General features: G+C 42.7%; 2 protein-coding genes and 1 non-coding gene across 3 annotated transcripts; 2 read left to right on the top strand and 1 right to left on the bottom strand.

Annotated features, from left to right (window-relative positions):
• The first annotated feature begins 1,971 nt into the window (after positions 1-1,971).
• Positions 1,972-4,938, top strand: LOC116663368 (olfactory receptor 13C7-like). The gene is made up of 2 exons (XM_032479126.1): positions 1,972-2,068; positions 3,986-4,938. Exons 1-2 carry the CDS (start codon positions 1,972-1,974, stop codon positions 4,936-4,938), a joined length of 1,050 nt encoding a protein of 349 aa, XP_032335017.1.
• Positions 4,939-9,375: 4,437 nt separating this feature from the next.
• LOC116663425 lies at positions 9,376-9,480 on the bottom strand. The gene has a single exon (XR_004319679.1). It is a non-coding gene; the product is annotated as a U6 spliceosomal RNA (small nuclear RNA).
• Positions 9,481-17,495: 8,015 nt separating this feature from the next.
• LOC102524261 (olfactory receptor 13C7) lies at positions 17,496-18,455 on the top strand. The gene has a single exon (XM_006183422.1). The coding sequence runs from the start codon at positions 17,496-17,498 to the stop codon at positions 18,453-18,455; it is 960 nt and encodes a 319-aa protein (XP_006183484.1).
• The last annotated feature ends 6,971 nt before the right edge of the window (positions 18,456-25,426 follow it).

Raw genomic sequence — 25,426 nt, 5'->3', positions numbered from 1 at the left:
ATTCTAGCTTGAGAGGTTCCTCATGATAGTCTGAGTTCTCCCTCTGCCCAGTCCTGCTTCCTTCACCCCTACTCCACAGGTGTTGATCTTAAGAGCACTCCCCCATCAACATCCTGCATGAAAATCTCCCCACTGGAGTCAACTTTCAGGGAAACCCTGGGACAGAGAGTAATGGCCAGTCTCAGCATTGATGCATGAACCCGGTGTGTGTTCTCAGAGTGTCCTTCTCAGGTGTTTCTTGAACCCTGACTCCCAAGAAAAGGAACTCTGCAAATTCCTTTTGTTCAAAGAAAAAAGTCAACCCCTAAAAATGACTTGCTAAAATAAATCCCTTTACTTCTCACTTTCATATATGGATCTTCATTTGTATTTACAGGGCTTCTTTTCCTCAGTCTTTATGAAAATGACAAAAGCACCGGGGGAGGGGGCTGAACCCACACTCTATGAGAACTCTGTGCATTTCACCTGCGGTAAAGTGGACCATGGCGTCTGCACGGATGACAAGGGTACACAGAGAACTCTAACAACTCCCATTTTCTTCCTCCCAAGGAAGAATTAGTACCCAGGTCTTTTTATTAGCAAGTCATCCTACTTCTCTTGAAGACCAGGCTTTATCAGTTGCTTCTGATACAGATTAGGCTTCGATCCAGAGCTCCTCACCCCCTCTCAGCCTTCCCCCTGATCTACTTCTAAGAGAAACTCCCCATCCTGAGGCCCTGCTGAGTGCCTGTAGCCATGTTCCATCCTACCTGACTCTCACCTCCCTGGCCCCAGCTGAGATTACTTCAAAGATTCTCTGTTCCTCACCACCAAAGATCTCCAGCTAACCAGATGCTAGCTACCTGCCTGGCCTGTGACTCTAGAGCTGCCTCTGTCTAAGGCATGACCCTGCTGCTGTCTTACCAACACCAGAGCTCTCTTCTGCCCTCAGGCCCTCTGCTTCAAGCTGTCATCTTTGTTCTGTGCGTCTGTCAGTTACTTCCCAGTTGGGATCCAATCTGCTCCACCCTCCCTCCTCTGACTCTGCCCTGCTTCTGGGCTCCCGTACACCTCAGGGGCATTTGGCAATCATCTTGCAGACTGCAGCTGTCACCAGAATCTACCTAGAGATCAGAGGCCCCATCCTTGTCATTTCTGCTCTCTTTCAAGTGCTCGGCACTGGCCCTTGGTACATGTCTCTTGCTTCCTGTTTTTGAGGGCAAGGGCCATACCTGGTCAGCTCTGGACGATGCTGAGGGGCTGACTGCAGGGAGGGCCAGCTGCTCTGGAGCATGGAGACAGCCAGTGTGTCGGTCAGGGCCAAGGCAAGCCTTCCACCTCTTGTTTTACCACTTAGCCTTGGAAAGACAAGTGCAGAGCCCCCTCTCACAGACACCACTGTGGTCAAAGCAGTCAGACCTCAGTTACCTCCTCTACTCCCAGGAAAGTCGGCAAGGACAGGACAGAAACTTTCTAATCTAAGGAACAGTTCTTGGTAGCGAGTTAAGATTTACATGGAGCTGTCTAAACTTACCTAACTGGGTTTATGGGACACAGGCCCTAAACTCCTGAGAGGCCTCCACCAAACTTTAAATTGCTTCTGGGATTAAAACTGGCCCCAAACAAGCAGAGCTCTAAATTGCTCCATGGCTCTTTGACAGAACCTCTGGCGAGAGGGCAAGGGGCGAAGAGCAGAAGGTGTCTGCCCTGGGCGCACAGGCTGAGCAGGACTGCAGGACCCCCGGGAGGCATCTCCCTGAGTGGTCTTCCCTCCTGTTAACTCGCTGGGCATGGAGAAGGCCAGGAAAAGGAGCAGTAGAGCCCCTTCAGCTATGGCCAACCCTACATTTTTTTTTACCTTGCTGTGAAATCTGAAGAGACTGCTCAGCTCCAAGACAGCTAAGCAGAATTTACTGCATGCTTCCAGGCACAGCCTCGACAGGTAGGGCTAGACAGGGGATAGTCAAGGTGGACGGTTTGAGCAGTCCTGCCATGAGACATTCTTCCCAGGTCAGCTCCCGTCCCCACCACGGCCTTATCCCCACACTGGACACAGACCAAGATCTCTCTGTGGCCAAACTTTCCTCAGGTACGTGGGGAGCCGAGAAAAGATGGTTGGCGAGTGGGGGCCTGGTCACAGTTTCCATGTTTCTGAAGGACTTTTATAGGGGAAGGGAGCAGGCATGGCCTGGAAGTCTAGACCAGTGTCGAGGTGGGGGTGGGGGGTGGTTAGGAGTAGGGGTGACATTGGAAAAATGAAGTTTCTGCTCAATGTAAGGGAAGGCTTTCCAACAATCCAGACTGTTGGACAAAGGATGGGAGTCTTGCACGCACATAACTCAAGGCATTCAAAGTAGCAATGGGAAAACTGTTTCACAGAAGGTGCTCACAGAATGGAGGTGAAAGAGGCAAGACTAGTTATTTTACAGCATTCCTGCCAAGTCTAAGGTTCTCTAGTCAACAGTACTAATATCTCTAATAACATATATTCTCAGCACCTACAGTTAATTGCCTCTGATTATTGCATGAGGATACCCTCAGACTCCTCCCGGTTTCTCCCACCCAAATTCCCCCAACCAGCACCAGTGTTATAATCATGGATACAATGAGTGAAGCCCAGGGACATCCCCACTCATCCAAGCCCTACAACAAGGCAATCTCTTGGAGAAAAGTGTGACACTTCTATTTTTCATGAGTGTCCTAGGGAAAACGTGGATGACTAAGACTTCATAATCAGTCCTTTGCTCCTCAGTAGATCTGCTCTGGCACAAATGGAGGAGCAAAATTACAATCAGAGTGGTGAGGGAAGGAGCCCCAGGGAGAAGATGAGGAAGCAGGCTCCGTCCTCGCCCTATCCTCGCTGCCTGGGGACCTCTCTGAGCTTTCCTTTCATCCTTAATATGAGAATTGAAGACTCATGTACTGTTCCACAGTGACTGAAGTACATCCCATGTCCATCCCTCCTTTGAGCAACTCTCTGCAAGGCTGGGTAGAATTGTCTTTTTTTTTTTTTTTTTTTTGTAGGGGAGAAAGGAGTACTGTGGCATTGCAGTGACTTTAATGGTCAACTCAAATATAAAAGGGTCTGAGTTAGGAGCTGTGACTTACAAAACAGCTCCCAAAGCATGGAGCTTGGTCCAAAAGTTATAGATGCTCATACTGGGAGGCACGGGGGACACTTGTCCATGGATTCTATCCCTGCTCCCCAGCCCCACAGGCTGGAGCAGACTGAGGAAACTGCAGTGCTATGGACAAAGGCCATGGTTAGAGAGAGGGATGTGGACTGTTAGGGTCTGTAGGGTCTATTGGCCAGAAACTCTTTATTGACAGGGCAGCGAAGGAGGATCGCTGACCAAACTCACAAGAAATGAAGTATAAACCAGGCATCAAGTAACAAATGTAAATGCTAGGCAGAATCTAATCTTCCTGGCCTCTGCTCATCACATTCTCTCCATGTACGACTCCAGGTGGGGCCAAATTATCATTAGAAAATTATTATACAGCACAGAATTAGAGCCAGGGGAGTGAGTGAGCTGGTGTCAACGCTCAGCATCACTGAGTATGACAGCCCAAAGCCTCCAAGGACATTGCAGGGTCAATTTGGGGACAGGCAGGGCTGGCCAGGGGGCCAGTCAGTGGTGGACCCAGGCAGCACACCCTCACGGTTCCTCTTTTATGGTTCCCATAGACCCATCCTTACACATCTCTTCCATCAAGTGCATTAACATTACTGATCTGGCTAAATTCTATCATAAATCGTGGTTTGATCTGATTTCTGGTGTCTGCTTTTCCTGCTTTTGATTTGATATATTCTGACTTTTAAGGTAACTTCAGTGGACAGTGAATTTTATCCCTTAGATGCTGATATTACAAGTTAGCATGTCAAAGGGTAAATTTAATTATAAGTTCCAGAAGCATCTCATTGTAATCCTCACAAAGTGATTCCTATAAACATGTGTTTGCTGTCCTCAGTTTTCCTTAGGGTGAAAGAGAGAATTTAAAATAGAAGTGGCTAACCAGTCTGTTGTGGCAGGCTTTGTCTTGCTGGGGCTGCCAGACCACCCAAGGCTGGAGAAAACATTCTTTGTGCTCATCCTGCTGATGTACCTGACGATCCTGCTGGGCAATGGGGTCCTCGTCCTGGTGACCGTGTCCGACTCCCGCCTGCACACGCCCATGTACTTCTTCCTGGGGAACCTCTCCTTCCTCGACATCTGCTATACAACCTCCTCGGTCCCTCTGGTCCTGGATGGCTTCCTCACACCCAGGAAAACCATCTCCTTCTCAGGCTGTGCTGTGCAGATGTTCCTCTCCTTTGCCATGGGAGCCACGGAGTGTGTGCTTCTGGGCATGATGGCGTTTGACCGCTATGTGGCCATCTGCAACCCCCTGAGGTACCCTATGGTCATGAGCAAGGCTGCCTACGTGCCCATGGCTGCCGGCTCCTGGCTGGCTGGTGGAGTCAACTCCTTGGTACAGATCTCTCTTGCAGTACAGTTACCCTTCTGTGGGGACCACGTCATCAACCACTTCACCTGTGAGATCCTGGCTGTCCTGACGTTGGCCTGTGCTGACATCTCCACCAATGTGATCAGTATGGGGGTGGCCAATGTGATCTTTCTGGGGGTCCCCGTGCTGTTCATCTTGGTCTCCTACATCTTCATCCTCACCACCATCCTGAGGATCCCCTCAGCTGAGGGGAGGAAAAAGGCCTTCTCTACCTGCTCTGCACATCTTACTGTGATGGTCATCTTCTATGGGACTATTCTTTTCATGTATGCAAAGCCCAAATCAAAGGACCCCCTAGGGGCAGACAAACAGGCTGTTTCAGACAAGCTCACTTCCCTCTTCTATGGGGTGCTGACTCCCATGCTTAACCCCATCATCTACAGCTTCAGAAACAAGGATGTGAAGGCTGCTGTAAAGAATCTCATGAATCAGAAATGCTTTCCCCAGTGATAGTGGGAGAAGGCAGTGTATCTTGTAGTTCTGTGCACACAGGGGATTCCCCAGGAAATGACCACCTGGTGAGCACAGACTTGCTCCATGGTCCCACACTTCAGTTTCACGACAAAACTGCCTCAGCAATGCACACTGGGATGGGGTTTTCCTGAGAAATTGAAAATGGAACATCAAGTCTTTAGAATGAAGAGGGACTTATGCTAAATCACCCAGAATCAAGGATAAGTGGCTATTAAAATTTATTTTTATTCTGAAAAAATAAACAAAAATTAAAACTTTGTAAAAAAAAAAGGTATATTCTCTTTGTTCACATGCAGACTAGCTGCAGCTTTTGTGTACAATCATGTTTTCTGCTCACTGTGCAGTGGGGAGCATGGCAGTGAGGAAAAGTCACTTCTTAACTGGTGTCCAAACCAAAACCCAATCTGCCATTCTGGAAAATTAACAACACCAAGACATCCCAAATGACATCATTTAACCCCCTTTTCATTGTAGGGGCTCAGTGTTTCTTTAAGCCAATTTTATATCCTAGATATAGATCCTAGAGCCAATTTGGGGGAAACTCCTTCTTCTCTACTGTATAGAGAGCACATCCATCCTTACCCAAATTTGCAGAGGAGTTGTATCAACACCAATCAAACTCCAGATACTGTAGGCTATGAATAAAATTTCTAGCAGTATCCATTTAATCATTAATACAATGCTAAGCTTATAATCTGAGTCCCTTCCTTTCCCAGGAATTAATGTTTGTAACCATCCAGACCACAATGGTCAAACTCAGTTCCCTGTGTCTCTTCAGGATTTGGTTCGGACACTGGCACCAGTTGCTAAAAATCTACTTGTAATTACCCTTGTAGTTAAGAGCACAGACTGTGGAGCCAGACTGACATGGAGGTGTCTCTTGTCTGTGTAACTTCAGGCACATTACAAAAATTACTTTATCTTGCAGACTCTTCGTTTTCTAATTTGTAAAACAGAGGTAATTAAACCAACCCCATTGAGTTGTTATGGGGATTAAATTAAAATGAGGCATGCATATAAATATTATATATATATAAATAAACAGTGGCTAGCAAAGAATAACCTCTCAGTTAATAAATGAATATTTTTATTGTTAGTTAAATATGTTAAATAACCCCTCTGTGGAAGCCTTATGACACTTGAAGACAGTGTTCAATATCATACTTAACTGAATCAATTCCAATTTATTATTGCAGCACCTTTTTGGTTGACTTTCTAGCCTATGAGCCCACAATCTCATTTCTCTGGGCATTTTCCCCAGTCATCCCTCTTCCTTATCCACACTGATGAGGGACTCGTAACTGTACTGTATGACACTGACCCTACCTAGACAAATCAGATCCCTTCTGCCAGGTTTTAGGATTGTCATTAATGCCCAAGGAGTCACTGGATCCATAACATGCAAACTCAGAAGCTATGGGGTAATCATGTTTGACCATATGCACTGGGGAATTAACTGTACATTATAACCATATCTATAGATTTACACAGATTTTATATATAAACTTAAAGGGAATAAACTTTATTTTGGCAGAGAGTGTTAAAGAGAAATCAGGTCTTCAAACAGAAAAAAAAAAAAAAAAAGAACAGCCAAAGAGTAACGACAGAAGAGGGCATCCTCCTATGTTCTCAGTTCTTGGTTTCCATTTTTTCCTAAAGCTGGCCACATTCCTGTACTTTTGCTTCCAAAAGACACCTCTATATCCTTATACAGGGTCTATTTTTCACTAATCTAGATTAAATTACTTTCTTTAAGGGGGCAACAAGTCACATCTAATCTGATTACTTACTTGCATAAAATAAATATTCTCTTTCATGTGCCATGTTCAAACAGATTGTCCGGCTATCATACACAGCAGAAGTCTTATGAACTCAATATGTAGTGCTTCTTGTAGTCAATTACCCTTTCCTGCTACAGTGGCTTTTCCCTCTGTGGATTCTATCACCTGTAAATTTGGAACATGTCCAGGGATTGATGTGATACAGGAAGCCTAAGTTCAAATCCCTACTCTCCCACATAGAGCTGGGTGACCATGAGTGTGTCCTCTGCTCTTGGAGAATCTCAGGTATATCCATCCACACAATGAAGAGGGAGTTCAAAATATCTTAGGTGACCCCCACCTGTGAATTTCCCTGGCTCTATAGTTCCTTTCTCTAGCAGGACAGTCTCTTGAAGAGGGAACACAGCAATGCTCTGTATCACAGCAGAATGTCCGTATTTGAAGCTGAGCCTGGTTTCTTTCACCTCCTTAAATGTCCATGTGCCAGAAGCATCTTTAAAGTCTCCATATTCCCCACTAGGCTCAACAACCGAATTAAATGACTCAGGGAGTTGATGTTATCCAACCTCTATCATTGGTACAAAGAAGGGAGTAGCCATCATCTAAGAAGGTTATCTATGAGCTAAACAGCTATCAGCTGATGTTTAAATGGTAGCAACAGAGACCAACTTTCATTTGAAGAGACTAATCAGCCACTTGGTGGTGAGTTGACTGCATTAGACTGTTTTTATTCTGAGAGGGACAGCGATTCACCATGACTAAAATCAACACCTTTTCTGAGTATAAATCATCTTCAGTCTCTGTAGGGCATTAGCAAACATCATCACCTGAAAGCTTATGAAGGACTAGATTTAATGACATGGGATCCTGCATAATATCTCATCAGACCAAGGGACTCATTTATCAAAGCAGATGTTGCTGTGGGATCACAACTATGGGATCCACTGATCCTTCCATATACTGCAGCATCCATAAGAGACTGGCCCAAGAGAATGACAGAATGACCCTTTGAAAGCATAGCTATGGCACCAGCTTGGAGATAACACTCTGCAAGAATGGGGCATCAGCCTCCAGAATACAGTATATACCCTAAACCAATGACTGTTTTATGCTACTGTGTCTCCAATAGGCAAAAATATACGGCCTAGGAATCAAGGGTAGTAGCAAGAGTAGCCCTGGTTATGTCACTTCCAGTAACCTGCTTGAGAATTTGCATTTTGCATTTCTGCAGCTCTAGGCTTTTCAGGTCTAAGGGTCCTAGTTCCCAAAGGAGAGTTGCTTCCACTAGTGGACAGAGAAAGTCTCATTAAATACTTTTAGTACTCTATTGAGGTATAACTTACGTACCATAAAATTTACCCATTGTAAGGTATAGCTCAGTGATTTATGATAAATATAATCCAGCTGTGCAGTTATCACTAAATCAATTTTAGAACATTTACATATCATTTCAGAAAGTTCTCTCATGCACATTTTCAATCTCCAGCTGCAGGTAACTACTAATTTGTTTATTTCTAAAAGGATTTACCTTTTCTAGAAACTTCAGATGAACGGAACCATACAATACGTAATCTTTTGTGGCTGGCATTTTTTACTTAGCATGTTTTAGAGGCCTGTCCAGTTGTAAAATGCATCAGTAGTCTGTTCCTTTTTATTACAGAACAGTATTCCATTGTATGGTTGTACCACAGTGTGTTTATCTATTCACCCATTGATGGACATTTGGATTGCTCCCAGTTTTTGGCTATTATGACCAATGTTGCTGTGAACATTTAGTATTCAACTTTCTGTGGAATTGGTGGGTCATATAGTACAAATGTGCTCAGCTCTAAGAAACTGCTAAACTGTTTTTCCAAAGAAGCTATATCATTTTAAATTCCCAGAAGCAATGTATGCTTCAGTTTCTGCACATCTTCGCCAACATTTGGTGTTATTAGTCTTTTCTTATTAGTCTTTTTCAATGTAGTTTTCTAGTGGATGTGCAGTAGTATGCCACTGTAGTTTTAATTTGCACTTCCTGATGGATGCCAATATTGAGAATCTTTTCATGTGCTTTTGAGCCATTGACATACCTTTTTGGTGTAGATATTTTAATTGGGCTGTCTTTTTAATCATGGAGTCACATGTAAGAGTTCTTTATGTAACCTGGATACAAGACCTTTATCACATATATAATTTGCAAATATTTTCACTCTTTTTTGTCTTTTCACTCTTACAGTGTCATTTGAAAATTAAAGTTTTTAATTTTGTAGTACAATTTATCATAATCTAAAATTTGGTATCTTATTTAAGAAATCTTTACTTAATCCAAGGTCACAAGGATTTCCCCCTATGTTTTCTTCCAGAAGTTGTATGATTTTAGGTTTTACATTTAGATCTGTGATCCGTTTTGAGTTAATTTTTTTGTATGGCATGAGGTAAGGGTCTCGATCATTGTTACATACGAATATCCACCTGTTTCAGTACCATTTGATATAAAGACTATCTTTTCCTCCATTGGATTGCCTTGGCACTTTTGTTGAAAGTCAACTGACCATAAATGTAAGGACTAAATTCTGGACTTTTTTTTATTATTATTATTATTATTATTATTATTATTATTATTATTATTATTATTATTACTTTTCATCTTAAAACTATGGAATGCTTCATGAATTTGTGTCATCCTTGCACAGGGGCCATGCTAATTTTCTCTGCGTAGTTCCCATTTTTGTATATGTGCTGCCTAAGTGAACACTGGATTTTCTATTCTATCTGTTAAACTTTAAGCTATGGCTATCTCGCAGTCATGTTGGACTTCTTATGCCAAGAGACCAGCAAGCAAGGAAAGAAGTCACTATCCTAGTGGCACAGGACTGATCCTAGTCATGAGGAGGAGATAAGGCCGCTTTACACAATGAGAGCTGCTATGGACTGAATGTTTGTGCCTCACAAAAATTCATATGCTGAATCCCTTAGAGTCTATTACCTGGAAAACCTAAATTATGACTACTAAATTTTTGGCAGTAGGACTAAATCACAGAGATTCAGAATCAGTTTGTCTGGTTTTCAATGGAGCCACCATTTCACTCCACAAGAACAACATAGCTCTGGAGTAGAAGGAAGATAGAACTTCACCAAAACAAACAAACAAAAAGTGAATATGGCACTGGATGGAGCAAAGGCACTGTGCATTTTCCATTTTGAGGGGGCTAGGTGTGAGTATCAGGTTTAGAATAATGCAAGGAGCCAAGCAGCTGATAGTATGAGAAAAGGCTAGTTGTGGGGTTGTGGCCCTTCTGAGAGTAGTGCTCACAAATGGGAAGCAAACAAAACTACCGAAGTTTACCCAAGAAGAACATAGTGTGGTGGATTCCAAGAAGTAATGGACACTGCCAAACAGAACATCGCCAGACAGATATTCTGATGTGGCTAACATTTGCTCTGTGTTACTTCAGATTGTCACTCAATCATGGAGGACAGTACTTCTCAAACTTTAATGTGCCTATAAATCACCTGAGGATTTTGTCAAAATGCAGATTATGGTTCAGTACATCTGGAGTGTAACTAGAGATTCTGCAGTTTTAACACGATCTCAAGTGATGTTGTTACTGGCCTTAGACCACACTTTGAGTAGCAAGTACCCAAAATATTCTAGTAGAAGTAGTTTGCCATTGGGACTAATTCATTTATTTGTTTGCCTAATTGATTTATATATCCTTTTTTAAGCAAGGATATTGAGACAATTAAAAGATTCAGATGTATATAATAATTCCTAGAGCAACCAGTAGAAAAATAAGGCAAAGAGATATATCTTAAAAGCCAATAGATTAAAATGGAATTAGTTCTAAGAACTATACAATTAACCCAAGAGACAGCAGGAAAGGAGGAACAGATGAACAAAAAATAGATGCAATAAAAAGAAAACAACATAATAGTAAACCTAAACCCAACTAATCAATGATCATATTAAATAGAAATGGATTAAGCTTACTAGTTAAACTATACAGACTATCAGACAGGATAAAAAAGCAAAACTCAACCGTATTCTGTCTAAAGGAAGAATTTCATAATGACATACATAGGTTGAAAGTAAAAGGATGGGAAAATATATCAAGAAAACAGCTGAAAGGTTATATTAGTTTCAGATAAAGCAGACTTGAAGACAAAGAGTATTACCGTAGATAAAGAAGGACATTGCATAATGATAAGGTGTCAATCAGGAAGACATAAAAATAATAAATGAGTATTCTCCTAGTAACAAGTCTTTAAATAACATGAAGCAAAGATGGATATAAAGGAAGAGACAGAGCTACAGTCAGAATTAGAGATTTTCGTATCCTTTTTTTCAATAATTGCTATAACAACTAGACCAAACAATAAACAAACAAACAAACAAAAACTATTTCACTATGGACCATGAACCTGAACATGAAAGCTAAAACTATAAAGCTTTTATAATAAAATATAGAAAAATGTCTTTGTGACTGGGGATAGGCAAAATTTTCTCAGAGAGGATACAGAAAGTAATAGCCAAAAAAGGGAAAAAAAAGATAGAGGTCACCAAAATTTAAAACTTCTGCTCAGCAGGCTGCCTGTGGGGCTGAGGCCTGAGGGCTATGGGCCACACTGGCTCCTGCAACTCAGTTCACTCAAGGAAACTTCTGCGGTGACTACTGACATAGCAGCTAGCTTTGCAGTGAATGATCAGAGGTGAATTCCTCTCTTTGCCTATGTCTGAAAAAAGCCTGAGTCTCAGCTACTAGAGATTCTCTGGATTTCTCAGCACATGGACTGACTCACCCTGCACCCTCCCATCCTATCAGACCCTTTGCACATACACCTCTACTTGAGGAGTTCTTTGTCCTTGTTCAAAAAACAAACAAACAAAATCAACCACACAGACAGAAATCCTGCTGGTCTCATTTTTACCCCATCCACTTTAGAGAGTCACTCTTGTAGAAATACTTTAAGCTCAATGGCTTCACTGCTGTCTCCCTTCTCTGGCACAATGCCCTCCCTGGATGAGCCCTGTCTTACACTGGCATGATGGCACCTCTCAGGTGAGCTAGAGACAATACCCCAAAGAGGCTCGATGGTAGCATTCAAAATGATGTCATACCCACCAAATCTGCCATAAGCATGGTCCAGAGATCATGGACATTCATGTGCCTCTGAAGAAATCCTTGTTGGGGGTGGGGAGGAAGCCCCCAGCATTCATCACCAATCTACCAACCCTCTCTCCATGTTCTGACCTTTGCTCTCCCTCTTTTTACCTGATATCTTGCCTGATTGTTCATGAGGACATTAAATCTCAGCTGGTAAGAGCCAAATTATCTTACCAAAACATGAAGACAAAAACAGGCAGAAACCTACACACACCTTATTTTTCTACACCTTCCCCAGCCCCACTGTGTCAGAAAAATGTGTCCCTCCACCTATCAAAAGCCAAACTGCAGGATAAAAGGAAATCAGAATACTGTTTTGAGCCACCAGATGCATTAAAAAACAAATCAACCAAACATGTGCTCAGCAAAAGACACTATTAAGAAAATGAGTATGCAAGCCACAGGCTAGCAGGATGTTCATAATACACATATCTGACAAAGGACTCTAAAATACATAAGGACTTGCTACAACTCAATATTTAGGAAAAAAAAAAACAAGAAAAGTATAATAATGGACAAAATAGCTGAACAGATAATTCACAAAGAAAAATATTGGAATGACCAACTGGCACATGAAAAAGCACATAAATACCATTAGTTATCAAGAAAATGCAAATGAAAACCACAGTGAGATACCACTACACATCAACCAGGGTGGCTAAAATTTCAACAACTGGTAACACCAAAAGTGGTGAAAATGTGATATGAGAACCCTTGTGGCTTTTTTGATAAGAATGTAAAATGGTACAAACACTCTGGCAAAAGACCTGTCCAATGTATATCTATAAACAGTCTCATTCTCGGGTATTTAGCCAAGAGAAGTTAAAATACATGTCTACAAAAAGACTTGTATGATAATGTTAACAATGGCTTTATTCATAACAGCCAAAACTAGAAACAAGCTGGATGTCCATCAACAAGGAGAATGGATAAACAAACAACTAGGATGTTCATATAATGGAATACTACTACTCAGTAATAAAAAGGGACAAACTACAAAACCATGTAACAACACGACAGATCTCAAAAACATTATTCTGAATAAAGGCTTACACATGATTATATTAATATGATGTTTCTGAAAAGGTAATATTTAAACAAAGATGAAAAATATTAGAACAATGGGGATTGCTCTGACAGGGTGGTATTAAGGATTAACTGGTAAGGGGCATGAGAAAACTGTTGTGTTGGAAATATTCTATAACTTAATAGGATGTGGGTTACATGGGTGTGCGTGTCTTTCAAAATTCATTGGTTGGTACACTTAAGAGTTATGCACTTCACTGTGAGGAAATTAGACCCCAAAAAGTAGACAACTAACTGTCTGTCTGTCTAAATGTATGGACTTTTTATAGTGATTGTTGTTGACAAGCCACAAATATGTCTAGTGAACTTTCTAGCAGCCTCATTACAAAATGAAGGTGTATTCTTATGGGGGCTTGTTCTTGTACTTGTTACTGTTTCTTTGCTATAAATAATAATGAAAAGCTCCTCTTATAAGCAGGTCATCTGAGGGCCCAAGATTCCTTGTGCCACTTGGACTGATGGCAGAGACTGGTTTACCTGATAGCTTTTAGTCATGATTTTATTACATATTTATTGAGTTACTATTCGTTATTTGCTGAGTTATTATAGAAGGGTAGCTGTCCTTAGATCAAGCTCACATCTTCAGTGTAACTGAGCATATCTATAATGATTTATTGTCCTCCTACCTTTGAAGGGCTAATATGCAAAAGACAAAGCAATCACACTGTGTGGCCCCCAGGTGCAAAGTGAGGACCCAGGGTAGAGCTGCAGGGAGATAGGCAGGCTTTGGTTCAGAATGAGGAAATACCTTCTGATCACTAATGTCCCCTGGCAGTAGGAAAGACTTTTGGGGAAGTAGGGGGCTCCCCTTCACTGGACCACTTTTTTCCAGATGTGTCACCTCTTTCTTTCCCTAGCTTCTTCCTCACAGCTTTTAATCATATTCTGTGTATTAGTTACCTATTATTCCAAAACACATCACTCCAAAACTTAGTCACTTAGAAGAACACACATGTATTGTTTCACAGTTTCTGTGGGTCAAGAATCTGAGCACAGATTTGCTGGATCCTCTGCTTCAGGGTCTTTCACAAGACTGTAATCAAAGATGTTGGCAAGGGCTGGGATCTCATCTGAAGGTTTGACTGGGAAAGGGTTAAATATCAAACTCACTTACATGGTTGTTGGAAGGATTCAATGCCTTGAGGGCTACTGGTCTGAGGACCTCAATTCTTCCCTGGCTGTTGGCTAGAGACCTCCCACAGTTCCTTGCCAAATGGGCCTCTCCAATCTGGCAGTTTTCTTCATCAAAACTGGCAAAAGTGTATTTTTTTTTGGTTAGAAATTATTACTAAAGGGGAGGGTACATAAGCCCATGAAATCCAGTAGGCAGGAATCACTGGGGGCCATCTTAGAGGCTGCTACCACATTCCAGATTCCACCAACTTAGAAGGTCTTCCCTGGACTTTGTTCTATGTCTCCTGTTCCACGATGCTTTTCAAACAAATGACTTGTAGAGGCTGTGGAAGAAATACTCAGTCCTAAGACCTGTGCCAAGTATTGTCCCCAAGATGGTCTTCCCCTTTCTCCCAACCCTTGCCCGTCTCTTTATGTGAAAATTCTCCCTCATTGTCCCTGGCCAGAAGCTGCCTCCTCTGTGAAGTCTCCCCATGGCTCTGGGTGGTAGTTCCCCTAAGTGTCCACAGTCATGACCTTGAGCACTTGGTTTAGAAGCATTGTGCCTGCAGCTGCTGGTTCCACAATACCATGAACATAGGGTGTCACTAAATAATTCTTATCTCCCCAGCTGTTCTCCTCAAGAAGTTTAAGCATTTTGAAGTTTGTGGAAATTCAAGCATGACATGGAAATGCTTCCTCGATGTCCTTCAGTGGCCTAAGAGTAGAAACATCTCTCCATCTGATGGAAAGTGTTCCATCAGGAACAAAAGAAGGGGGGAAAAAAGACATTTTCCTGGAGTGCTTTCAGCATAATTGGATCTCAGGGACATTGTCCCAAAAGTATAAAGTTTCCTGATTTGTATGATTCCATTTCCAAACTTTTAATCACTTCAGGGAATACAGTAGTCCCAATTGCAGTGCTGATTTCAAATTGCCTTCTTCATGTACTGGTTGTTCCTTTGGAGATTTTGCCTAAAGCACAGAACCAAGATAGAGAGGGAGGCACTGGCTTTCATTCCTTCTTCAAATCAGAGGTGGACATCTCAGCCCGGGCCTTTAAACTAGTATTGCTATTTCTGGCCCATGTACTGTTTCCAAGACAGAGGGACCCTTTTTCAGTAGGTTCCTGAAAAAGGTAGGTGAGAGTTCTCATAAGAGTAGTCTTCAAATTTTTATTAGTGCAGTGACATTTCCAGCTTATGATTTGATTTTTCAAAGGGGTTGAGACTGGAGAAGGGAAGAAATGAAACAATTTCGGTGGTATCACAAAGATTCAGGGCCATGCAAAACCCCTTCTTCCTGGGTCAGAAAAACCTAGAAGCAAGAAGCCTATGAAACTGTCTCACTTCATGGATTCTCCTAATTTCAGAGAGACTCCCAGGATGAGATGGTTCCATGGTTTCAGAGCCTCTTCTTGTACAACTCCAGGGAGCACCATTCACACTGTAACTATGGAAATGGCTAGTGTTGTCCTGTTGTTGTGCTCCAGAGAGTGACATTTTTATGGCCTACAATGAAAATGGAGCCTGTGGTCCTGCGACCTGGCCTCAGAGGAGCCTCACGGGCTGAGCAGCCCAGAGTTTCTGAGCCCTCCCTGTCCCCTTCAATAAGAGCAGCTCTGCTTTATACATGGGGGTTCTGAATTTAAGAGAACAAAAGTTCTCTTTCATAAGAAGTTTGAACATCATTGATCTCTTCCAATCCCAACACAGAATAGGGTAACCTGAGGGTCTAGGAGAGGGAAGAAGTACTGAAATCTACTTAGCAGGTCAGAAGGTTAAGCACAATGGAGCCCAAGTCTCTGGGCTTACATATCTGATGTATCTGCAGATTCAGTGTAGTTCCAGAAGGAAGCTGACCACCATCACATGAACAAAAAAAAACTTAGAAAACCGACTGCTTGGCTCAATATGTTCAAGAATTTTCTAATACTCTAGAGTTTGCAAATATGAAGTAGGCTGTTTGGGAATGCAGTAGACTCTTTATCTTTAGAAGAAATCAAGCTGAAGTTGAAAAGCCATGGATCAGTGTGGGGCAGAAAAAGAACTACAATGGAGACAGGGTTGGACTAGGTAACTTGGGGAGCATAATCAATGGTACGATATGAGTCTAGTGACAAAAGGCTCAAGGACTATTAATGTCCATGGATTTTTGCATGATCGCCAAGGGGGAATGGTATTAAAATAAAATAAAATAGATGCTGCTTAAAGGTAGAAGCTTGCAACAAGTAGTAAATAAGTCAGTGATCTAATGCATACTATAATGAATATAGACAACATTGCACTATAATTATGTAATGTGATAAATACCACAACAGCAATCATATTACAATAGATAAATGTATCAAAGTACCAGATGGCACACCTTCAATTTACACATTATATGTCAAATATATTCAACACAGAAAAAAAAAAAAGAAAAAAAGCACTGCTTAGTTATCCAAGAGAACTAGATTTTCAGAAACTGTGATCAACTATGGGTTTTTGGAGACAGTTCTCTGTCTGTCCTCACTGAACAACAGATTCAACTGCTAGGAACATATCAACACTTCCTGAGCACAAAGTCACCTTGGAGACCTCCCCCCTTTCCCTTGCATCTCTTTGTGTCCAGTCCTCCTTTTGTCCTTAATAGCCCAGCCGGATTCAACATCATTAAAGGAGCCTTCTATGACCCCTGTTCTACCAATACTCTGCCTGCCATTTTGGATGTTTTGGCCTCTCCTGAATCCTTCTGTTTCCCTTCCCTGCCAGGTTGTGAGCCCACTTAAGCCATGGGTCACCCCTGTTCCTCAGAGGAACTGTCACATTCACACACTGGGTGCTCAACAAGTGTTTTGGTGGATGATGTTTAGACACAGATGGACAGATGGATGGATGGATGGACAGAATGATGGATAAGCAGACAGGTGGATGGTCACACAGATGGATGGAAAGCCCTGGAGCTGGTGTTGCTAATGAGAAAAAAGATCTTGGGAACAAGGGATGTATTTTCTGAGAAAATGATCTCTATTCACAATTAATGATTTCCCTAATACCTAGTACAGAGTGGGAGAACATGGAACAAACTTACAGTCACATTTCCAATCAAAGTTTAATGAGATGAATTGCCATATAGACCATAGAACCACTAAAATGAATGTTATATGTTTTGTCTCTGATCGAATGCATTAAAAGATCAGAATCATCATTCTAAACACCGTAAACCTGATGTCCTATGGCCCCAAAGTAATTTCTGATTTTATTGCTCTTTTCTTGTAAAGAAACAGAGACCACGGATTCAGAACTGTTTTCTGATCACTCAGCCTGACTAGAACTCCAGACCAGATGCCCTGGACCTACACGAGACAAAGGATGTTGAGTTTGGACCTCTGAGAGTTTTATTCAGTTTAAAGAGGAGACATACCATGGGAAGTGCCAACCAGACTGCTTCCGTGACAGAGTTCATTCTCCTGGGCCTCTCAGCCCACCTGAAGCTGGAGAAAACGTTCTTTGTGCTCATCCTGCTGACGTACCTGCTGATCCTGCTGGGAAACGGGGTCCTCGTCCTGGTGACCGTGTCTGACTCCCACCTGCACACGCCCATGTACTTCTTCCTGGGGAACCTCTCCTTCCTCGACATCTGCTACACGACCTCCTCTGTCCCCCTCATTCTTGACAGCTTCCTCACCCCCAGGAAAACCATCTCCTTCTCAGGCTGTGCTGTGCAGATGTTCCTCTCCTTTGCCATGGGAGCCACAGAGTGTGTGCTTCTGGGCATGATGGCGTTTGACCGCTACGTGGCCATCTGCAACCCCCTGAGGTACCCTATGGTCATGAGCAAGGCTGCCTACGTGCCCATGGCTGCTGGCTCCTGGGCAGCTGGAAGCACCACTGCCATGATGCAGACATCCCTAGCAATGCAACTACCCTTCTGTGGGGACAATGTCATCAACCACTTCACCTGTGAGATCCTGGCTGTCCTGAAGTTGGCATGTGCTGACATCTCTATCAATGTGATCAGTATGGGGGTGACCAATGTGATCTTCCTGGGGGTCCCTGTGCTGTTCATCTTGGTCTCCTACATCTTCATCCTCACCACCATCCTGAGGATCCCCTCAGCTGAGGGGAGGAAAAAGGCCTTCTCCACCTGCTCTGCCCACCTCACAGTCGTGGTCGTCTTCTATGGGACCATCCTCTTCATGTATGGGAAGCCCAAATCCAAGGATCCTCTGGGAGCAGACAAACAAGACCTTGCAGACAAGCTCATCTCCCTCTTCTATGGGGTGTTGACCCCCATGCTCAACCCCATCATCTACAGCCTCAGGAACAAGGATGTGAAGGCTGCTGTGAGGAACTTGGTGAGTGAGAAACACTTCACCTGGTGATCTTAGAGGAGAGATGTCCCTGTAGTTCTGTGCCTCTTGGTCACTTTCATCCATGAATCTCAGAAGAATGTGTCTCCCAAAGAAATTACATATGAAGAGTGACCAGAAAAATTGAATTACACATGCAATGGAGAGTTTTAGCTGTTACTGAACCTGATTTTTAATTTTATTTATTTGTTTATTTTTAATGGAGGCACTGGGGATTGAACCCAGGACCTGGGGCATGCCAAGCAAGCACTCTACCAGTGAGCTATACACACTCCAGACCTAATTTTTTTAAAACGATGAAACCTAAAACCTGATAGGAGTGTGACTTGAGGGGATAGAAGTGGAATGCTGTTGAAAAGAACAATTCATGATTTGTCTGATTCTCTACTGGGCAAGTCTGAATTCACCTTTGGAAGCACACTGCTCCCTCTCTTTGAGAAAAACAGCTCAGTGCACCTTTGTGTCACATAAAGATTAAAAATCTCACTCTAAAAAGGTTGCACTGAAGACAATGTGGGGCAAAACTTCAAGACACAGCAGTAAGAAAAATGGTCTTCATTGCAGGAAATGGCCCATCTTCAACTTTTATTTTTCTTGGAGGCAAAGCTGAAGCTGAAGCTAGACTTTATCCTTTCCCTGAGACTCAGCGGAGTTGGGACCTTGCAGATTCCACGGAGGGCATTTCCTATGAGGGCAAGTAAGGTGGATCCTGCAACACACATGTGGAGGATCATAGCCTGGGCACGCTCACAGCTAGTATCTGTATTTAAGCTTTGTTTTCCTCCCCTAGGTAAGTCTTAAGTACACATTCTGACTCCATAGTCTGGAGGGTTAAAGGATGGATCTATGGGAGAGAGCAGAGCCGGGGCGCCACAGGGATCCGAGGGAAGCTGGAGTCAAGAAGGGGAGATGTGACCGGCAGAAGATGGAGCAAGGTGGCTGACTGATAAAACTGAAAGGCGGAGCCAGCTCACTGTGTACCTGGCAAGAGGTCCAGAGGTAAAATGTGTGAGGATCTCAGTCAGTAATGACACAAAAGGGGGCAAAGATATCGTTAGGGAGAGAAATTGCCTCTTTTTCCTCGAAGCAATTGGATGTTCGTATTTTCCGGAGAATCAAAACTTTCTAATGAAAACAAATGCTCTTAGCTTGCCTTGCTTGAGTGTCCTGGGCTCCTCCTGCCTGAGGCATGGTCAGCCTCTCTCTTGGGCCCCACAGAGCTCCCTGCCCATCCTGGATGGAAATGTGGACATGGTCACTGAAACAGTCTCTTGGGCTGTGGGAGCGCAGGGGTGTGTTCCTGTTTCACCACCTCATACCCAGTATTATCTGTCCCATTCGGGTGTGAACTGGCCTTTCCTACTGAGCACAGAGCCCCTCTATGCCCTTCTTAGCTCACTACAGGGAGGAGGACCTCAACACAGGATTAATTCAGACCTTGGTCAATTAAGAACTGAAACTCCTGAACCATCACGAAGGCTCTAAGTCAATATGCCTCAACCATTGCTTTTGCTCTCTTCCTAGAAAGAAGTTAAGGGATCACGAGACCATGATTTACTAGTTCACTTTGCAGCAATACATAGATGAATCACAATCACCAATGACACATCGAAGTCACAAGATGGTACCTGGAAGCCTGCAACTTTGCTTTGGGCAGGACAGCAAGGTGGATATGAGACAAGACTAGATCTCCCATCTCCCAGTTTGACACCTCCTCAACCTAATAAACATTTCTCTTCTCCAAACTAAGACATTTTGGTTTGTTTGGTTTCACTGTGTGTCAGGCACATGAACTTAGGTTCAACAACACTATTAATATATCTAAAACTCCAAAGTAATTAATTACTATCATCAATTATCTAGCATTTATATTTCCTCAAATGTCTTATAAATGCTTTAATTATTTCAATTTGTTTATTTGAACTGAAATCCAAATTATACATTATAATTGGTCTCTTTTACTCTATGGCTCTCTCCTCTTTTTTTCTCTCCCTCTCCATTTTTTTAATTTACGTTTTGGGGAAAGGAATAGTTTCTCACTATGGGAAACTGTAGAGTTTACCAAAGAGTTCTGCTACCAATTTCAATGTGAATGTAGAGTGGAGGGGGGTTTCCCACTTCCCACCAAGCAATGCTCAGACACCAGCTGAGGGTCCTAGAATTGGACTAAATTGTTTCACTATCTGAGACAGGAGGGAAGAGGGCAGGGCACAACCACTGAAGGAATGAGCAATTGAGGATAGGACATACACTGGGTAGAACCTAGATGGTAGAAGATTTGACTTCTAGTGGACCTTGAGCCTCATGGCACACCCACAGGTGCCAAGACAGTTCCACAGCTGACCATAAAAGGCCAAAAAGTGAGTAGGGCCCAATTCCAAGAAATCCCTGCCCCTTCCCCAACATAGTTGGAATGATCCTCCAACTTGTTAGCATATGAAATTACCCAGCCCATAAAAATTAACCACCCCCACACATCATGGCCGTTCTCCCTTCTGAGACAGCCAGCACTCTGTGTATGGAGTGTGTGTCTCCCTGAATAAATCTACTTTCACTTTACTATGGCTCTCTCTTGAATTCCTTCCTGAGTGAGACAAGAACTTATTCTCTGGTAACTTACCTACCTGGAGATAGCATCAGATTCCACAGGTTAAGGGCTGGGTCCTATCAGACTGCTCTCTGCCCTGCCTACCCTACTTCAAACATTAGTTGCAAGCCCAGGTTGTCACCTGTGCTTCTGATTGACCAGTCATAGATTGAAGGTTCCGACGACCCCTTACTTGGGTTTGATTAACTTGATAGATAGGCTCACAGAACTTGGAGGCACATTTTACTTACTGTATCACTAGTTTATTATAAGAAGATATAACTCAGGGACAGCTAGATAGAAGAGATGCACAGGGCAAGGTATGGGGAAAGGGCATGGAGCTTCTGTGCCCTCTCCAAACACACCACTCTTCCAAATCTCCACATGTTCACCAACCTGGAAAGTCTCCAAACCATAACCTTTGGGTTTTTATGGAGGCTGCATATAGGAGCAGGACTGATTAAATCACGGGCCATTAGTGATTAATTCAACTTCCAGCCTTTCTCCCCTCCCAGGAAATCAGGAGGTGAGACTGAAAGTTCTAACCCTCTATTTAGGGTTGCTTCCCCTAGCAACCAGCTCCATTCTTAAGTGCTTTCCAAAACTCATCTAATTAACTTAAATCCTGTTGTGGTTGAAATGAGCTTGTTATGAATAACAAGACACCTATTTCACCTTTATGGCGCTAAAGTGTTTTTCAGGAATTGAGGATAAAAGACCAAATACTATGAGGAAAGTTGCTCCATTGCTATTATCACCCAAAAAATTTCAAGGATTTTAAGAGCTGTGAAGGGCCTTGGCAGCTGTGAGCCAGGAACCATGAACAAAGACCAAATATATATGAGAAATACATTTTGGCCAGCTGAATGAACAAACATATGTTTCTTATAAATCATAATATCACATTACCATAGTCTGCATTTTGCTGATTACAGTCCTATAGTATTTGTCCCTGTATTTCCTATAAATTGGTGATTAGATCTAGATACTTGACAGGTTTTTGTTTCAAGCGTAGCAAGGAGCTCATGGCTCCTGAGATCTTCTAACAGTCCCCTAGTATCTTTGATGGCTTCCTTGCCTTCTGGTTATGTCAAGATGTTTGATGCTCAGCATGTACAATTCCTCTCCAGACCTGGAAACAACCATTTTCCCTAAGGAGCTCTTATTCCTTTAGTGGGGATTGGTATTTATACCCACAATCTGGGTGCTAGGGGTGCTACTGAGTTTGTCAGTTTCTAGGCCTGATACTGAGCAGGACTCTGCGGGCCCTCCTCTCAACCCCCTCCCTTATTTATAGAAACCCAAAGTCTCCCAGACCTCCCTAAGTCATCGAAGAGTAGGCTCAAGCAGATGATTAGGACAAGCCTGCAGGCATTGGGGAGATGGTAATGACTCTAACAACCTATCTCAGCAATTAACTGAGATTACCCCCCATTTCCCCTTAAAACTTTCATGGCTGAACAGAATCTTTGGGAATGGGTTTTTTGGGGTGACACTGGGTCCACCAGATTGCAGCCATTCTGATTAAAAGCAACTTTCCTTTTGGTTACCAAGGCTGTTGCCCTCAGGATCATACCCCTGAGGGTGTGACCATACCGCTCCATCAAATAGAAACCAATTACCCATATCTAAGTCTCAGGAGGCAGTTGCAAAGAGAAGAAATAAGAACTTGTTAGAACCAATGGAGCCCAAGATGGTGGAGGATTTGACTTCCAGTGGACCTTGAGCCTCATTATACACTCACTGTAATGTAATAGCATGCTAAATGACACACCAACCAGTGCCATGACAGTTGACAACTGCCATGACAAGAACCAGAAAAGCTGATATAAGGACTGAAAAGCCTGTTTAAGGACTGATTGGTTCCATAACACCCAGAAGGAGGACATGATGGCAGAAGCCTCCCATGAAAGTCCACATGGCCTGACCCAGGCTGCACCTGTCTCTACTGGCCATCTTGGCTGATGGTTTTTCGCTAGAGCACTTCCTTTCCCCGCTCAAGTGCTTTTCTTTCCTTCTCCCTATCTGACCACTTTCCTTCCTTTTCCTCTTTTGAGAAATAAAGCAGTTTTTTCACTTCATCCCTCTGCCTCTGCTGTGAAATCTTTCATAGCCAGTGGCAAGGATCCACACTTTGGTGGCCCTCCTAATTTAGGCGTCTCACTATCCACTAACAGACCTTTTCAGGTGGAAGAGAATACATAGACGCAATTCAAATCAAGATCTACAGAATTTTTACTTAACCTCATTGATTTCATACCTGTATCTCCTTCTCCCAAATACTATCTCCTCATTCCAGAAAAGTATGGAGAGGGCTTAAAGTTACACCAACATAAGAAGCTGCCAAGAGCTGACATGGGCACAGGCCTTGAAAGAGAAGTGAGTCAGGTTGTCCCTGTGATGTGTACATTCCCATGTGCCTGACAGTACTGGTGCCAATAATAACAGATGAAGCAATGGTTTGGGCCCTTCCACCTGTCCCTGAGCTTTCCACAGGAGACCCAAGCCCCCATGAATAGAGTACTGGGGGCTGATGGGCTGAGAAAGAGTTTGAGGAGAAACCCAAAGAGTTGAGAGAGAGACTCCAAACCAGAACCTCAAGGCATCTTGCAGCTCAGGGGTGACTTTCCAAAATCCTGGTGAGAGCAGTTGCCAGCCCTGTTCACCATGGGTGGCCTCTGGCAAAAAAAAAATAAATAAATAAGGCATGTGGTGCAGGTAAGAAGGAAGCTGGCAGATCTCCTCTAAATAAGGCCAAAAGTCCTGAATTCTGCAACCTTGCTTTGCTTATGATAGATGTTCTCAAAGTTTAAGAGCCACTTAGAAAAGAGAGGTTTGCTAAATATTTGAAAGGGTGTAGTCACAGCCAGGATTTAGGTATCTAGGGTCAATGGTGTCCTAGGTTTTAAAATCATGTTTTCTTATAATTTACACTATATGTCTGTTTATTTATTCATAAAATGTATAGATGGTCTACTGCACCAATATGCACATTATAAAATGTTTACAAAAACAGAAATTAAAAAGATGGGACAGAGATAAAATAAAATATAAAAAAAGAGCTAACACAAAGCAAAGAAAAAAAACAAAGGTAGGTCACAAATTCACTTATTAATTCATTCATCAACTACTCATCAAGTGCCTACTGTGAGCCAGGTCCAGCTTTTATACTAAGGATATATCTGGGAACAATGCAGGAAAAAAAAATCCTCTGCTTCTGTGAAACTTACATTCTAGCAGGAGAGAAACAGACAAGAAACAATGACTAACATACATAAGAAAATAATAGCGGCTGTTAGAAACTGCATGGAATCAGGCCTGAGGCATTAAGGAGAACTGAACACATGCATCTAATGTTGCTCTTCCTGAAATCCACAAAAACTACAGTAATATTTTTTGTTTAATTTTTGTTTTTAATGACAAGATCACAAGGTTAAGGAGAAGAAAGGAGACATCAGAGTGATAACATTCTGCAGGCTGGAAAGTGAATGGACTAGTAGCCATTTCCATAGCAGATCTGATAGAGTCAAATCCTAAGCCAGAAACTAAGACAGCCACAACCAGACCTACAGCACAGAAGACTCACTGTACCAGGTCCCTCAGACCAGGAATGAAAAGAGGTGCTGCTAAAATAAGGAGGATTAGGAAAAAATGTATAATAAACAAAGTTCCTACATCCCCTCCCTTATTATATGACATCGGTCAACTCTCCCCTGTCTACCTCAACAAAAAGTTTATTCTCTGGAGAGGATAAAACACATACACCTAAGAAAGTCTTCAAACAAAAAGACATCACTTCTGCAATCAACTAGCCTTTTTTAAGCCCACGGCTGCTGTACCTGTGAAACTCTTGGCAGGAGCCAGGACCAGATTCATTTATGACTCTCCCAATGCCCTGTGAAGGCCTGGCCTATGGTAGGTGCTCAGAGTCTATTTGGTGGGAGACAGACAAGACAAAACCTTCTAGGTTACTTGCTTCTTTCCAGCCCTGAGATCCTGAATTTGGAAATGCTGGGGCTGCTAACAAGGATTTGTCCTGTGCAGTGGGTTCACATTCTCCCAGATCTATTATGGGCTCTGCTAAGAGTTCTTATTGACTGAGGGGTTTATGTTAATTCCAGCAGGACCAGAATGACCCTTCTCTAATGCCTCCTAGTAGCTCAGCAGGATGGGTACAAAGGGAGGGAGAGGGAAGAAAGTATTTCTGGAGGACTTCAGAATAATTGGATCTTGGGGACATAATCTCAGATGTATAAAGTTTCTAAATTTTGTCACTTAAATGCCTCAACTTTAAATTACTTCAGGGACTAGAATAATCCCAATAGCAAGGTGCCATTTAAATGGCTTCATATATGCAATGGACGGGCCTTCGTGGATTTTTCCGAAACACAGAACA

The sequence above is a fragment of the Camelus ferus genome, chromosome 4 (genome assembly GCF_009834535.1).
Source record: "Camelus ferus isolate YT-003-E chromosome 4, BCGSAC_Cfer_1.0, whole genome shotgun sequence".
In the NCBI taxonomy this organism is placed as follows: domain Eukaryota; kingdom Metazoa; phylum Chordata; class Mammalia; order Artiodactyla; family Camelidae; genus Camelus; species Camelus ferus.
Note: the sequence above shows the minus strand (reverse complement) of the source record. Positions and strands in the feature narration are given on the sequence as shown.